Source organism: Anas acuta, chromosome Z (genome assembly GCF_963932015.1).
Source record: "Anas acuta chromosome Z, bAnaAcu1.1, whole genome shotgun sequence".
In the NCBI taxonomy this organism is placed as follows: Eukaryota; Metazoa; Chordata; class Aves; order Anseriformes; family Anatidae; genus Anas; species Anas acuta.
In genome coordinates this window covers 48,215,703-48,233,180 of record NC_089017.1, presented here as the reverse complement: position 1 = coordinate 48,233,180, position 17,478 = coordinate 48,215,703, and the positions used below count along the sequence as shown (strand labels likewise).

Here is a 17,478-nt window from a genome sequence, read left to right as displayed (position 1 = left end):
TCTGCATTAGGAGTGTTATTAATGTCTGGGGATGAGGTTTTGCTAGTAAAGGCTGAGACCTTTGAAATGGCAGAACTTCACTGACTTACCTTCTGCTCACTGATTGTTTCTGCTCAGCTTTCAGATTTCTACTCATTTCATTAATTCCTTAGTAATTTGTAATTGAAAGTATATATGTGACACTTAGCAATGTATTTCCTTCTGAAGTAAAGAAAACTACTTATGAGCCTATGGGTGAATCTTTATATCAGTGTATTTTAAAAAAAGGTGAGGAAAATCTCAGGTCAAGAGATATTGCCTGACTACAAAAACTGGTGGTTGAGTTCTGAGCAAGACTTGTGAAACAGAGTTAACGAAAGGTTGAAGTTAAAGTGGATTTCTTCAGAGATTTTTCTTTTTCCTACACTTCTGAGATAGCAGGAGGATTTTTCTACTTTTCCTAAGCTCCTTGATCCATAGAAATATATAGCTTTTTTTTAAAAAAAAAAAATTCCCTGTAAATCATGCTTGGACGTAAATTCCTGGTTTTAAATATACAGAACATACTTTACAATTTTTTGCTCCTTTTGTTTATGGTGAAACCTAATATTTGAATGCTTTTAGTTTTGCTTGAAGCTCAGAACAACTGATGAAAGAAGGTTTTAGTATGTCCTATAGGTAAATATTTCACTTGTTTTACAAAATGACTTGTGGTGCATGGTAATTGGCTACTTTGTCTTGTGTATTTTGTTTTAATATTAATATTTGCGGACAAATTATTAATTCTTGTTCTCACAGGCAGTTGAACTACAAAACAGGTTATCTGAAGAATCCAAGAAAGCTGATAAATTAGATTATGAATGCAAACGGCTGAAAGAAAAAGTAGACAGCCTCCAAAAAGAAAAAGATGTAAGTGCCAAGGTGTTACTTTTTTGGTAGTAGTAAAAACAACTTTGTGACTTTTATAACACAGGCATATGATAATGAAAACTAGATGTTTACAGCAAGCTTTTTAAATTAGAAACTCTTTTTTCACATAACATTTCCTCATGTGTGTTTACAAGATTCTTTTTAAATCTTAGAGCTGTACAGCATAGAATAAAGTGACTGTACAAAAACATCATCAACACATTTCTAAGAGGAAGAGCCTTCACAGTTGTATTCTGAAGTTGTTTCTTGCCCATTCACCATGGGAAGGTTAATAAACACCCAAAGTAATTGTCATGTTTTCTGAATAACTATTTAAAGTAGGAATTTTTGCAGTATTTTATCCTAGTACTGAACTCCTGTTACTTTTTTTTCCAAGCGCTTTCTTTGAGGTACTGTCTGCATGCTTCTCTTTGTGCAGTCACAAGCACTGCAGCAAGTCTTTTAGGAATCTTACAAGACCTGTCCTTTTTCTTGCAGTCGTACCTTTTACAACAGTTCCTCATTGATCTGTCTTGTAGTGTCAACATGGGATACAGAGGATGGATACCAGGATATTCTGTTCCTCTCAGTCATTTGCTACTAGTGATTCTGAGATCAGTTGCTCTGCCTTCTTTTTACTAAGACCGATCCTTCAGATTTTTCTTTCTCTTACACACCCTTGTTTATCAGCAGTTTGTTTCTTAGGAATGCATTTGCAGGTGCTTCAAAGTACCTGAAAGCATGGCTGGCGCTTTTGAGTTACAGATTTCTCAGGCTTCTTCAACGTATAAATCCACCTGTCCATCAGCCAGAATCTTTGTAGGCATTTCCTTCAATCTGTCATATTTCCTATTAAATCCTGTCCAAATTTTCCAGCCCCTCCACTTGAATAGCACTTGAACTGAAAAATCTCAGTTATTTTCTGTTCACAGATCCTTTTTTTCCTCCATATTTTGTTAAATTCTCTAACTACTGTGAACATTTGACCTTGATATCACTTCCATGTGCTCTTCAGCTGAGATTGGAATGCTCATAGTAATCATTTTCATATTGTGCTTTGGCTTTCATCCCTGCTCCTTATTTAAAATTTGCTTTTCTAGTTTTGTTATGTTTTACAATGGTAAGATTGTGTTTGTGACTTACCTGTTGCTTGCTGGACCATTTTTTCTTGCACAAAGGATCTGAATTGCAGGTCATTGTCATATGGTTTTCTGTTTTACTGCCTGGCAAATAGCTTATTTTTTGGTGGATGTGGGTTTCCAGGACATTCTTCTGAATTAACATACACCTGTGAGAACTAGTTTACAGTTGAAGAAGATTCTAAATGTTTGGATTAGTGATTTGCTGCCTGTGTTATGTACTCTTTCTTTTCCTTGTTGTCGCATACATTATCACTAGCATTGCCCATCACAGGTTACAAGCTAAGTAATGAATGGTATTTTGTCAGTAATATTTTGGAGATAGCTATAGAAATCAGTTTTGTCCTTGTCTTTATGTTCTGGCAAAGTGTGGTAGTACATTTGGTATCTTCTGTAGCTTTGAATTTCACTTCTGTGGTCTGTTTCGTAAGTGCTAATACAATTTGTTGAGTTGGCTTTGTCTTCAGTGTACAAATGCAGACCTAGAGCTTCTTCTATTTATTAAAATATTCTGGCATTTAATTAATCAACTTGATGTTTTCTGACTGACAGTAACAGACTGCTGAATCCTTGCTTTCAGCATCGTGAGTTTGAGCACTCCTCTGTATGGCTATTTTTCTGTGGCATTTGTAGTAAAAACAGTTTATAACCTGTGGGGTTTGTGAAATGGCTTTCTATGCTAATAGAATGCATATTTTACCCAAATTGTAATAGTTGCACCAGAGTTCACCATGCAGGATTCAGAAATACAGCAGAAGCCTCTGTCACACCTCAACAAAATGTTCTTTGTCAAAGCTATTCCAAGTTATGAATCTATTTAGGCTGAAATATAAGATACATTTGAATCAAACTGTAAATGGAATCAAATTCAAGGAGCTTGATAGCTGATGCCAATACGACTTTACCTAGCTGAGGTCTGTCTCAGACCTTTTAGTGGCACTGGATATTTCTGATATTGGAGCAATTTACAATTTGGATCTTTACATAATTGCTGTTCTCTACTTTCATATTTGACTCTTGGGAACTTTCTGGACTAAGACTTGATGTTACCTGTAGATTCCTGTTTTTTGCCAAAAGGAGATTTGTGCAAAATTGGAGAGTATTTACCTGATGGTACTGAGGAGCCCATCTGTATAGATCCCCTGGGATGGGCCTGTCCTGTTCTTCAGTTCTCTTTGGACTAAGCCTCAAGCAACTAGTTTTCTTAAATATCTGAGATGCTGGTGACTGGCAGGGCTGGTTAACACATGTCAGGAAGAGGTGGTAGAACTGCTGCTTACCCTTGCACTGTTGAAAGAGAAACAAAACTAAGTTAATTCAGTTTGTCTGTTGTGTTTACTGTGTATCCACATGCCTTTTATTTCACTCTTGGCTAAATCTGTGAGAGACACATCTGCACTCTCATCTCACTTCACTTTCCCTTGGAACCAACCCATGGTGAGGGGGGAAGGAGGATGATTTAGTGGTTCCAGTACATGCAGTTTACTACCTCGTACCAGAATTTTATTGACAGTATTGTTGACACAAAATTGACTGTGTAAGTTTATACCCTGGTATTTTTGTCTCTGTAAGTATATTAACAGAGCAGCAACCATTCATAAAAATAACACTGTTGGTGTCTTGAAAATTATTCTGTTATAAAATAGACTGAAGATGCCTTAATTTGAAAAATAACAAAGTAGTGCCAAGATTCATATTTATTCTCTTTCCAATTATTCAGAGATTAAGAACAGAAAGAGATTCTTTGAAAGAAACTATTGAAGAGCTCAGGTGTGTACAAGCACAGGAGGGCCAACTCACCACTACAGGTAAAGGACAAATGAGGAGATTAAATGCATCTTTTCTAAAGTTCACAGGACTTCTCGGAAGAGTGCTGAATGTGCTTTTGTGTAGCAGGGAATAAATTTAAGCTCCTCTGAGAACAGCAATGAAAAGCTGCTTCTGCTTGCTACTCATAACTTTGCAAGTATTCAAGAACTTTAAACATGGTTTCAGTCGATCAGAAATTTTAGTCTCCTTTCCTGTGTGTTAGTTTTTCTGTAATTCTGTATGTATATCTGTATGTATTTCTGATTTCTATGTAGTTGATCTCTGAAGAAAAATATGTAAGTTTTCTCACACATATATGATATTTCATGTGTTACAATTTATTTTTGTTGCATTGCACAACTTTTTAGATAAGCTAATGAGTAGAAAATACATCATAAAATCACTTCCACCAGAAAGAAGACAGAAATAACGATTATTCACCAAATGAAACTGCTCTTGCCTGTCTTGCTGTAGTCTGACTTTGTCTAATTTTCCATTTACTAGCATTACTCTAAAATTACAAGCTTGTAGAACAAAGTTTGTGTCTGATCTTTTAAAAGAAAGTAGCTGGTCTGCTTCTTAAATTTTTTTATTTTTCCTGACCCAGGATTGATGCCCCTAGGAACAGAAGAACCTTCAGACAGTTTAGCAGCAGAAATTGTTACTCCTGAAATAAAGTAAGCTAATGTGTGTCTTTTTTTACTAATCCTTACAGTGTACCCTTAAATAATCACTTCATTTCTTAATCAGTGCTATAAAGTTTCAACAATCAATATATATATAATATATATTTTATATATATATATATATGTCCTCTTGTTTTGGATTTCTGCACAGCAGGAGCTTAGAAGAAAATTCACTTGACCTCTTGAGTTTTTGTACTGTACTCCAGGAGAATGATAACAAACTCTTTTCCTGCACAGAGTTCATGTAACTGCGGTTTATATGAGAGTTAACAGACAAAATGCCAGTGGAACTTGCAGTTGTACAAGGAGGAAATTAATAAAATTGTTATAGAAACAGTTGATTTTATAATCTACTCTGTATCATTGCAAATGATTACAGTCTATGAAAGGACAGAACAGCCACCACAGAACTGAAAATCATAGTTTAAAAGGTTGCAGATGGTGCTTATCCTTGCCTGTGTGCTCATTATCACTGCAACCTGAAATTTAAGTTACTTAAAGACAGTCACATCTCAGAAATCTATTGACCCTTTAGGAATTTTATTCTTTCATTTCTACAAAAACTGACATTTTTTTAACAATTGGAAAGATAGTTTTGGGGTCAAAACATAATTTGAGTGGAGAAAGCTAACAGTAGAAAAGAATTCTTCCAGCTCTGTTGCTGCACATTACTCCAAGAGCAATTCTTCTAGATTTGTTCAGGAACAACGAAAGAATGCTTTGATGCAGTATTAGTGAATTATGGAGTTATTACATAAACCTTTCTCATGACTGCATGAGAGAGGACAGGAAGCATAAATTCTGTAGATACTCAAGGTTAGACATGTGGTTTCATTATCTCTTCATCTTCAGCTCTTGAAGACGAAATCTGGATTTTATGCAAGCATGCATCTATGCAGTCTGTTTGCTAAACTTGGCCTTCTTGCCTGCCTCAGAGAGGGACTGTAGCAGTGGCTGCTGTAGGAGTACAGCTGCTTCCCTTGATGACGGGGAAGACTGTAAGAGCCAGCTTACCCGCTGGAGTAGCTGCTGCTGCTCTCTTGTTCCCTGTGAGGTGACAGAACATGGATCTGTACTCGAGCACCATTTTCCATCTCATGGATATGACAAGATGGGGGATTTTCAGCAGGCAGGTCTGGTCTGCGACCTGTCATTTGCACCTGAGTAAATCAACAAGTTAAGTGACATGAGGGAAAACAGACCAACAGAGTAGAAGTGACTTCCCTAGGTTCATACAGGAATTCAATGACAGCTGAGACTACAGCCTCCCTTGACACTTGTTACTAAGCTTTGTGTTCTCCACATTCGACCTATAAACCTGTCCTTCTGTACTCTGAGATCTAGTAGGGGCATTCAGGCATTTTTTTTCCTGTTGTGCTTTCTACAATTACAGTTCCTTTAATTGGGCTTGAATTTGCGGGTTTGAAGACATAGTTGTTTCATCTGTCTCTCTTAAATAGGTAAAGAGGATCTTAATGTTATCTTTACACCTTCTGTTGTAAACTGTTTTCTTCTTTAAAGAGATTAGTATACTATTTTCTATAAAACTGTATTTCCTGTGTTTAGGGAGAAACTCATTCGCCTTCAGCATGAGAACAAGATTTTAAAGTTGAACCAAGAAGGTTCCGACAATGAAAAGATTGCCTTGTTGCAGAGCCTTCTGGATGATGCAAACTTACGGAAGAATGAATTGGAGACAGAGAACAGGTAAGAAGTCTTGTCTTTTGACTCCTCTGTCCTCTACTTCATTGACTTTTCTGACAATTTCTGACACTTTTGACAGTACTGTGTCAATATCAGGTTCCCTGGCACAAAACAGGCATAGACTTAACTACAGTGAGCTGAGTAAAGGGCCGCAAGGATGTGATTACAGAACAACAACATCTTTCAGAGATTCTATGTAGGCAGGAAAAGAGGAGACTTAGGGGGGATGCTATTAATGTTTGTAAATATCTGATGGGAGTATCTAAGGGAGATGGACTGTTCTCAGTGGTGACAGGGGAAAAGGCAACAGGCACAAACTGAAGTACGTGAAATTCCATCTAAATGCACAAGAAAATACTGCGAGGGTTTCTAAACACTGTAATAGGTTGCCCAGAGAGGTTGTGTCCATCCTTGGAGATACTCAAAACCCAACAGCACATGTTCCTGAATGTAGACATTCATGGCACCAGACAAGGATGCATCTGAGGGTGCTAAGGTAGTTGGCTGATACTGCTGTGTGGCTGCTTTCTATCTAAATCTTTGACAGCTGATGTTGATTGGCGAAGGTTTCTGAAGCTTGGGAAAATGTAAATGCCACAGTCACTTCAAAAAGGGCAAGAAAGAGGATCCAGGCCTCTACGGATTGGTCAGCCACAGCTCATTTCCTAGGAAGCTCATGAAGGAAATCCATCTGGAATGAATATCCAGTTGCAAGAGGGACAAGAAAGTAGTTGAGAAAGGCTGATACTAATTTTTTTGGAGCAAAGCGTGCCTGTCTAAACTGATAGTCTTCAATGAGATGGCTGCCTATGTGGAAGAGGGTGAAATACTTTAGATTACCTCAGATTTGGCAAAGCCTTTGGCACGGTCTCCTGTGATATCCTCATGTTCAGAATGGCTACATACAGGCAGAATAAGTGGACAATAAATTGAGTGGAAAATTCAGTCACAGTGAATAGTAATGCTGTCAACAGTGTAGAGAAATGAGCTGATGGGGGCCTGTCCATGTCTGGGAGGAGACTGGCAATGCAGGCTGGTGTTGGTAGACCAGGGAACAGCTCTGATGCAAAAGCACTGGGTATCCTGGTAGGCAGTAAAGAGAGTGTCTCAGCTGGGAATCCTGCAGCCCAGGAGGCTGACTGTGACCTGGGCTGTCCTCATGAGGCTGTGAAGCAGCTATTTGAGGAATCCCATAATACCACGTCTGGATGTAGCATTCAGTTTTGGACTCCTCAGTACAGGGAAGACATGGACATACAGGAGAGCTGAGATGAGCGACAGTGGAGCACATGGTATGTGGGGTAATACTGAGGACTGGGTTTGCTCAGCATGCAGAGAAGATGTCATATGGGAGATGGTTCTGTGATCTACATCTGCATAACAGGAATCTGTCAAGAAGACAGAGCTGGACTCTTCTCAGAGATTGACAGTAGAAGGAAAAGAGGCAGTGGAAACTGTTTGGAGTATGGGAGATTGTGATTCAATACAAAATAAATTTAAAAAAAAAAATAAGAAATTTTCAACCTCCAGAAGAGAGGCTCAGAAAAATTGTCAGACTTCATCCTTGGGGGTATCCAAACCTCAACTGAACATGGTTCTGTGTTACACAACTGCTCTAAGTGGATCTGCTTCATGGGTCTGCTTCACGAAGGAAGTTGAATTTAGATGATCTCTGAAAATTCCTTCCAACCGATGGATTTTTAGGGTTCTGTGACTGTGTAAAGACAGTAAACTAGTAGCTGTCTCACAGTGAGTCAGAACAAGTTAGAAACTCTTGTTGCACGTATATGGAAATAGTTCCTTGTGACTTGCATCTATGCTGTATCAGACTGTTCTGGGAGACTACAGACTTTGATTTCTGGAATTGTTGTTCCCTCTCAGTTCTGTTGTAAATTTTTAGTGAATAAAATACAGCATTGCATCTCTTGTGTAGATGATCTGAAAATACTAGACACTTAAAAGTCTCAGGCATTGTCTTGCAGTTTTTTGCTGTTTTCTGAAAAACAAAATATCTATTTCCTAGATTGGTAAATCAAAGACTCCTAGTAGTGCAATCCCAGGTTGAAGAACTACAAAAATCTTTGCAGGATCAAGGTTCAAAAGCTGAAGATGTAAGTAGAAATGTGTATAAAGTTTACATTCAAGTAGTTATATTTCTTGGACTGTCCATTTTTGATAAACATTTCTGCTTATGTAGTGAAGTAATATGCAAATGAAGATTTCTGGTTGTTTTGCATATTCACTGTTATGCTCTAAATACTAAGTTGTGCTTCTCTAAATAGAGTAAAAGACATAAGACATTTGTGTAGAAAAATATAAAAAATACTATGCAGATAAAGTGACAAATTTTGCTTAATTAAATGTGTCCATTCTAATAGTAAAGTCAGCATTGTTTAAAGTTATTTAATTAGAATAGAGACTTTTGAAAGGCATTAAGGACATGATAATTATCCACATCTTAGTAAAATATCTGAAGTTATTTTTCTTTTGCTTAGTGGAAAGTAAACCCTTTCCTGACATTGGAAACCCTGTAATTGCTAGAGTAAGTGTGTCTTGTAATACCAGGCAGGCCAAAACTAAAAAAAGGCAAATGATTAGTTGATTAACATTTGCAGCAGTTTCTGTTTCCATTCAAAGAGTTAGCTTTATTTTTAATAGGAGAACACCCATCATGGCAGTTAGTGTGGAGAACAACTTTCAGTCTTCCACTCAAAAAATTACTTTGCCATCTCTTGTGTTTGAGACAAGAAGATCTATAACTTTATTGAAAGCAGTGATTTGCAGGAGGGTACGTGCACAGTGTACACTCACAATACCAGTGTATTTCCCTGCTAACTGGCAACAAGTTGTAATGCGTTGCTTTCTATTTTTGTGTTTTTGTTTTAACTAATTCATATAAAAATGAAAATTATTACTAGCTGCTTGTTTTCATTTAAAAGTGTATTTAATTTAGCTTGTCCACTTAATTTCCAGAATAAGCTGTATGAACCTAAAACAACATAGTTGGGTTCAGTTAAGGTTATTTTTCTAAGTAACATAGAATGTGTTTTAGAATGCATTGTAAAATCATTTCATACTATTATGTGATTCTGAGGTGTTTCTTGGTTATTGACCAAAATCAGATTTTCAAGGTGAACAAGAATATGAAAAAATATATATTCTCAGATACTAAGTATTGTAAATGGTCCCTATCTAACTGCATTCAGGTTTATTCACTGAAATTGTAATTCTGTCCCTTTTTATGGCTCTGGCTTGGACTGTAATCTAGGATATGCCTGTAGCTCACTTACAGGAGTAGTTGCAGCCTCTGTAGGCATCCTCTGAGGTGATTCTGCTAACAGCAAAATACCACCATCAGAACACCGTGGTATAGCCTCGTGTGTACCAGGCAGGCGTTGTCAAGCAGAGCTGAAATTCGTGATGAAGTAGCTGCTTTCTGGGCTTCCGTGTAGGCCTGACACTGACAGGAGTGATTTATATGCACAAACCCCATGGCATATTTTGCTGAGCTTAGAGTGTAGGCCTTGACTTACTCTCTTAATTAAGCAAGTTGAGTGTAGAATCAGAAATTAATTGAGGTTTCAAGCCCCTCTGAATGGATGGGACACCTCATCCAAAATCTCACGCAAAGCAGAGCAAAACTCAAACCCAACTTCAGAGGTAGATCAAGTTGTGCAGGCACATGCTGAAGTTATCTTTGATCTATCCTTAAAAAGGGTGATTCTTCAGAGGCACGAGAGAAAGGATAAGGAGGCACTTGGCATACAGTTCATTGTTTCATCATTTTGACCATTTTTTCACTACTTTTCTGTAACAATGCACTTTTTCATATTTTCAATGTAAGAGTGAACTTAGTCTAAAAATTAAAAGTCCAAATTAGGAATGGATCTGTTTCATTTTACACGGAAGTTGCGGTGGAAGGAGGATGTTAGGAAGATGTCAGAGCCATTAGGCCTGTAACAGGCACTGACACATCATGTTGGGATGCATGATTGATTAGTCAGGCCATCTACGTGTTGCGTTGCTGGACAGGGCATGGCCTCCCACCCTTATCTTCCAGACTACAGTATCAGGTCAGACGTGAATGGTGTGGTCAGAATAGCAGGTTTGATTTGTTGTCCTTCAGAACGTGTTCATGTGTAGGGCTGCTCAACAGGTACCCCAAGCAGCTGTGATTCTTTTGCATGCCTTATTATCACTTCCTTTCTTCATGCTTGTTCTCCTTTTCTCTGCCCTACTGTACATGTATTCCTAAATAAAAAACCTGCCTTTGGTTACTTCTGCCCCACTGGACATAGTCCTGATAAATCTGTAGAAAATCTGGAGTTTCTCCTAACGTTACATAGGCCATCTTGGCCTTATATGCTATTCTTGGTACAGCTAGTATGTCCTCCTGACTTGGCATCTCCCTAGAAGCCCCCGGAACTCTTACCTGTTCTGTTTCTTGTGAAGTTCAGCTGCTTTGCTCATTACTCTTAACATGTCTGTGAAATCTGGCCATCTCTCATGGTGCTGTTTATAACTTTTGTCAGGTTCTCACATCAAGAAATTTTCTCAAGACACATGCTATAGTTGCCCTCATCCTGTTAAGTTAGCTTAACCTCAAGCCAGAGTATAGTCATCTGCCTGCAGCTTTAACATGTAGAACAAAACCAAGCTTTGATCCCCAAAGGGGGAAAAAATGTTCCTTTTATCTCCTTTAAGTATATGAGTAATTTTCAATAAAAAGACTATTTTTGTAAGTTTCTTTTTGATGCAAAGGAAAAATAGCAAATACTGAAAAGGATTTCTGTTTTCTAAAGCCACCTCGTTAGTGGTTTTGCTAGAGTTTTGTAAATGGAACTTGTTAGCATTGAGGGGGGGGAACAAAAGAGCCAGTATGCATTTGCTGATATTTATAGTTTTATTATAGAAATAGTTGTCTATTATGAACACATGAAAGATTTGAATGAATCTCAGTGTGAAGCTATCTCAAAATTAGATAAAGCTTCATTTTTTCCTGAGATTTTTTTTTAAGGTCCTATCCTTCCTATCTGAGAACAACGATTTTGTTAATTACCTGTTAGGAGCACAGGATGTGGATATGTGACTTTGAAGCTGACTTAAACTTAATTAAAAAAAGAAAAAAAAGTAACATCTGCCCATTTTTAGAATAATTTATTTGAATTTTTTATCTATCTTGCTTTGAGTATATACAACATCTTTGGGTTGGCAAAATCATATGTTTTACGTTTTATCCTTTTTCCTAATCATGTGTCTTGGGTAAATTACTCTGTCTGGGTAGACTCAGTCCAGCTTCTCTTAATGGTGGTGTTGTGAATCATTGTTAGCTTCTTGCTTGTGAGAATTTATGTTCTATCTATATGGGAGGGAGATTACTGCCACAACAATGCTAGTACTGTGCGAGTAGCATAAGCGAACATATACTAGTTGAATCCCAATTGACAAGTGGTCATTGGTGTCTTTACCAGTCTACACCCAAGTGTAATACAAGCATTCCAAAAGGAAAGCTGAGTTCAGTTTTAATTTTCTTAAAAGCCTTTGAAAATAGTCACTGTTGCCAGCTTTCCCATTTCTAATCTAAATCAATCAGTAGTCACTCAGCCAGATGTAAGCAACCTTGCCAATTTAAATACTTTGTGACCAAAAAAGATGCGTGCAAACATTTATTGTTACAGAAGAGTTGGTGAAGCAGCAGGTTTGTTTTTCTTTTTTAGAGGATTGGGAACAGAAAAATACAAATGGTCAAAACCCACAGCTCTAAATTTAGCTGCTCTAAACTTCTGACTTTGAAATCAGTGGAGTCATGTTGGATTATTTTACATACTTCGCCCATTTATTCTACTGCAATAAGGAAATCCAATTTTGAAGTTGGCTTTCAGACTTGAATTTGGAAATCAAAAATGTGACCCAGGAATGTGGTCGAAGACAATATCTTGAAGTCTTTACACTATGACAAAGCTGAAAAAAATAAATTTGGGGTGCTCAGTGAAATTGTCCCTATTGGTTAGGTGTCTAAACCTGTGTTGAAAGACCACTGGAGGAAAGGCAATGAAGTAATTTTGTTACTGATACTGTCTTATCCTTCGATGGTGTTCTGGAACATTAGTCACATGCTAGAGCTCCACCGTGATTTGTATTGGATAAATACAAAACAAAAAGGCAGGTTCAGTTCTAAGTACTTTACATTTGTCTTGTATTTGATCTATGTGAAAATAACACAATTCAGAATCACTCCACAAAAACACATGCATCTCTTTGTTATGGTTGTAGCCCGATAGACTGCACACTTTCTCCTGTTTGTTACTTGTATCATTTTTGTCTTAAATGGCTTTCCAAAACAGCAGTTGTTCTCCTTTGAAATTCTGGTTTAGATATGATGACTTACAAATGTGCTTCTTTACCATTTATGTATTTTTTTAGTGATATGTTTTAGAAAATGCTACAGGATGAAACTGCTGATGAGAACAGAGGAGAAAAATACGCATGTCTGAAAATACTCATAGCTTTAACTTTCTGTTTGTGACTTTCTAAATAGTTTATTCTGTTGGCTGCTGTTTTGCTTTATACTAATGTCATCTCTGTTTCTTGGCAATGGGCTTCTGCTCAAGGCTATTGTGAGTATGGCTTTCTATTTACCTAACACTACTTTCAGTTTAAAGACATTTATTGGTTTTGTTTTTTGAAAGATACTCACTGTGTATAAAGTGAGTTTAAGATTAAAATAAAATTTACTTTGAAGATTTTAATTAAAGAGCTTATCTAAATGTGATTTAACCAGAAAGTGGAACACTGTAAGTTGTATGATATTTTTTACATGTCTGTAGTCAGTAAAGAACAGAAACAGAAAAGTGTTAAATGTTCTGCTATACTCCAGTCTAAAACACTCTGTTCCCTCCAGTTTCTATGGGGACAGGAATTTGCTTCAGCTAGTTTATTACACATCTTGATACAAATTGCTTTGCAATATTGGTAAGACAGCTCTTTTAGCAAATTTTGCTGCACTTTCTAATTTCATATTAATTTATTAAGACTAATTACAAAAGTACTGAATCATAAAGAAATTAAAACTACCATAGAGCATTATCATTTATGGATCTTGCCTGTATTGGTCCAGTTCCTGGGGAAGTATTTGTGAAGTTTCAAAGCATTCTAATTTCAGGATAGTCACATGGCTATGAAGGAAAGGATTGCTGCCACAGAGGATGGATTTATAATCTAAAACTGAGTGAAGTAAAAATGTGGATTTGGGTTTAAATGTCAAAATTGTCTTAAAAATAATTTTGAAATTATATTAAAGCACCCCCATATATTAAAATAACACATTTAACTTTTTATTTTAGTCAATTCTTCTGAAAAAGAAACTTGAAGAACATCTGTAAGTATTTTTTCCTGTATTGCTTGCAGTTTGAAATTATATGTTTTCCATATGATAGGGAAGGCAGACGCTCATTAATAATGTATCTAGAAGATATACTTCTAAGAGAAATGATTTAGCACAGAAATGTTAGGGAGTCTGCTATTTGGATATTATCGTTTCATAGAAAAACTTTGCCAAGTAATAAGAGCTGTGAATAAACCATAATTTTGTGTTAGTTAGAATACCTTGCCTAGCGTTGTATAAGTCTTTTGTCGAGAGGAGTAAGTCATTTTGTTCTGGGGAAAACACTTGAATTTAAATAAAAATAATCAGTTTACTTTTTAGTATACCTTAGGGCATAATACATAACATTTTAGAACAAAATGGTAACACTTCGTATTATTCCCTTCTACTTCCTAAAATGCAAAAGACTTCACTTTTCAACTCTCTTACAATACGTGTAGTTTTTGTTGCTTGTGGTTTTAGCTGTTCTTGCATAATGTAATCTCAGTTAAAAGTATTCATTTTAGGCATGCATTGTGTAATTTACTGTAAGTTCTAAAGCAAATTTGTCATTTTGGACTGAGAACGAGTCTGCTTGCTGTTACAGTTCTCCATATACTGTAATTCTTTGCTGTCATGTGTTACAAATATTTCCACGGTGACATTAATAACACCTGTCTTTTTTCCTCATCCCACGTAGGAAAAATCAGTAATGCTATTAGAAATATATTGCTGTTTGAGTTGTTTGTTGTTGTTGTTTTTTTTTTTAATATTGGTTAATGTTCATTCAAACTCAGTAAGAATATTTGGAAAACAATATGTGCCTTTATGATTTGCAACAGTGAGAAACTCCATGAAGCTAATAACGAGTTACAGAAGAAACGAGCTATTATTGAGGATTTGGAACCAAGATGCAATAACAGTTGTGAGTTTACTGATGTGCACTCCATTTCTTTTCTTTGTAAAGTATTTCATGTGTGAGGTCTCTAATTATAATAGCTATAGAGGGTGCAAGATAAACAAAATGCACATTTTAAATGTCAGTGACAGGTGTTAATTTCTCTGAAACTATGGTGACCAAAAAGATTATTGTAATGCTTGAGAAGCAGGAGATTGCATTTTAGAGACCACCACAGTAAGAAATGACAATGCCTATAGAAATACCTAGTCATTATCATACCTATCTTTGAACCTCAACTGTTCAGAACCGTCATGTCTCCTACCACCTTAGTTTAGAAGATCCTTGCTGCCATCACCAGCTCATCTTTTACGAACAATATATATTCCTTTGCTATGTTTTCAGGTAACAGTAGAACTGCGTTATAGTTTGAGAATATTTTGGGGCAATGGTCAACACAAATGTAGGAATTATGTTGTATAGCTATAGGTCAGATGGTTTCTAGAGACCAGAATCTAACTGTTAATGTTTGCTTTTTAGCATGGTAATACTATTTATTTTGTGAGAAGTACCACAGGAGCCTGATTCTTGGTTTTGAAGCTTACTCATAATAGAACAAGGCAAAAGCTTGCAACCAATGTCAGCTTCTCTGGTTTGTGCCAGAACAATTTCAACCATAACAGATCCAGGAAGACTAAAATGTAGTTTTACTATTCATTATGTAAATTCTGTATCCAAAAGGGATTTTTATTTAAGTTGAGAGAGTATATCTCAAGATATATATATAAGATATATATCTATATACAAGATACGTATACAAGATGTATATATATCTATATACAAGATATATATATAAGAGTATAACTGAAGGGTATGCAATAAAATTATATGTTTTAGCAAATGTTAGTACACTTGGAAACGAAGGTTAGGGACTTCATAAGCAGCTAATAAACATATGATCCTGACATTTTTATAAGCCTCAGTGTGAGTGTAAGAACGTTTTTCTGACTCTAAGACTTAGTTAAATAAATAAATAAATAGTAATGTTAAAGCTTCTGTAGTTGTTTTACTGAAATTACAACTTGCTTTTTAAAAATCTAGGTCTGAGTTTTGTCTTGATAAAATAAAAATGCTTGTACTTCTTCCTTTATTCTCATAGGCAGCATAAAAGGTGTGCAAATTATTTCTTCAGATTCTTTTAGCTGTCTTGAGACTGGCCAAAAGGATTTGGTATTTTGCAAGAATCAGAGAACATTCTGAAAAATGGATTCTTATATTCTTAGAGACGAGCTGCTATTGATTCTCTAACTGATCAGTGAAGACTTTTGGCAGGACTTACTTTGTTGCATTGAGCAATGATCAAGATGACTTGATCCTGTTTACTTAGTGTTTTTGAAGAGCTTAGAGAGAAAAGTGTAGGATAAACATGAAAGAACATTTTAATTGCAAAATAAATGGACTGAGGGTTGCCAACTATAACCTTGTGTGAGAACGAAACACCACTGTTCTGTGTTTTTATCCAGAATGATGGAATTGACCTTCTTTGAAGATGTATAGTTTGTGCTTTAAGTGACAGTGGCTCAGCATGTTTTTGTATTGACACAGGAAAAGCCTGTGTGAAACTGTCCTGCTGATCTGCATTGCTGCTTGAGAAAATGTGGAAAAAATGAAATTGACTATATTCATGTTACAATTCTGATAAATTATGTTCAGTGTTAAAATTGAGCAGGTCTAAGTAAGAATCATATACCTCTTATGAATCATTCCTCTAACACAGAATAAGTAAATGCATTTTTATCTGAGTTGCAATATGAATATAATTTGAAATCTGTCATTAAGAAATTATTTAATAATTAATTTTCTGAGTTTTCTGAGTCTGTTCCATAATGGCAATGATTTATGATTCCTTTTTTCTTTCTTTTTTCATAATCTTAAAAACAAAATTTGTGCACGAAAGACAATCTCTTAATATCATGAGTACATTTCTTATGTTTCTGAGTTCTTGAGTAATTAGAACTATGGTATCTGCTGTATCACATTCCTTATGTGATAAGAAGTGCAGTATGCCTTAAGTGTCTGTTTAAACACACAAAAATAAACATAATTGTTATTTCCCAATGTGTGCACCTCCTGACATAAAGCACTCAAAATTGAAGAGTTACAAGAAGCCTTACGGAAAAAGGAGGAGGAAATGAAGCAAATGGAAGAGCGTTACAAAAAGTATTTGGAAAAGGCCAAAAGCGTAAGTATGTCTGTTCCATGTTAATTATCACAGAATCAACGAATGGTTTGAGTTGGAAGAGACCTGGTTCCAACCCCCTGCCATGGGCAGGGACACCTCCCACCAGCCCAGGCTGCCCAAAGCCCCATCCAGCCTGGCCTTCAGCACCTCCAGGGATGGGGCATCCACAGCTTCTCTGGGCAGCCTGTGCCAGGGCCTCACCACCCTCTGAGGGAAGAATTTCTTCTTAACACTTAATCCAAATCTTCCATTTTTTTGTTTAAAGCCATTTCCCCTTGTCCTACTACTACACCCCCAGACAGTGTCCCTCCCCAGCTTTCCCGTAGGCCCCCTTTAGGCACTGGAAGGCTGCTGTGAGGTCTGCCCGGAGCCTTCTCTTTTCCAGGCTGAACAACCCCAGCTCCCTCAGCCTGACTTCATAGGAGAGGTGCTCCAGCCCTCTGATCATCCATACTAGGATTGGTAATGGAGAAATTACCAGAACAGCTGTGCTGTGCTGTTTCAGAATCAGAGCACCACTTACGTAAAACAATTCAAGGGAGGGAAGCTCGATATGCAGAAGTACTCCTTAACTGGCATTTGTGCTGGGGCTTCTGGGGACTTCCAGCACATCTTTCCTCTTTGTACACACAGATGTGGCTTAGTCCCACCAAGTGCAGGCACAATTGGACCAACAAACTCTGCTTTTATCAGCTTTTCTTCTTTTGGTTGAAGAATAAGAGGCAGAGAGGGAAGAGGAAGTTTGGGGT

The 17,478-nt window shown here is 36.8% G+C and overlaps 1 protein-coding gene across 4 annotated transcripts in view; it reads left to right on the top strand.

Moving 5' to 3' along the window:
- The window catches only part of HOOK3 (hook microtubule tethering protein 3), an 87,047-nt gene that overhangs the window by 54,602 nt on the left and 14,967 nt on the right, over positions 1–17,478 (top strand). For 3 of the 4 annotated variants that reach the window (XM_068667314.1, XM_068667315.1, XM_068667317.1), the window contains exons 12-19: positions 778–888; positions 3,748–3,835; positions 4,444–4,513; positions 6,089–6,229; positions 8,250–8,337; positions 13,570–13,604; positions 14,432–14,514; positions 16,629–16,729. In XM_068667314.1, coding sequence (XP_068523415.1) covers positions 778–888; positions 3,748–3,835; positions 4,444–4,513; positions 6,089–6,229; positions 8,250–8,337; positions 13,570–13,604; positions 14,432–14,514; positions 16,629–16,729 — 717 coding nt within the window. The remainder of the gene's footprint in view (positions 1–777; positions 889–3,747; positions 3,836–4,443; positions 4,514–6,088; positions 6,230–8,249; positions 8,338–13,569; positions 13,605–14,431; positions 14,515–16,628; positions 16,730–17,478) is intronic. The other variant, XM_068667316.1, reaches the window with a different exon arrangement.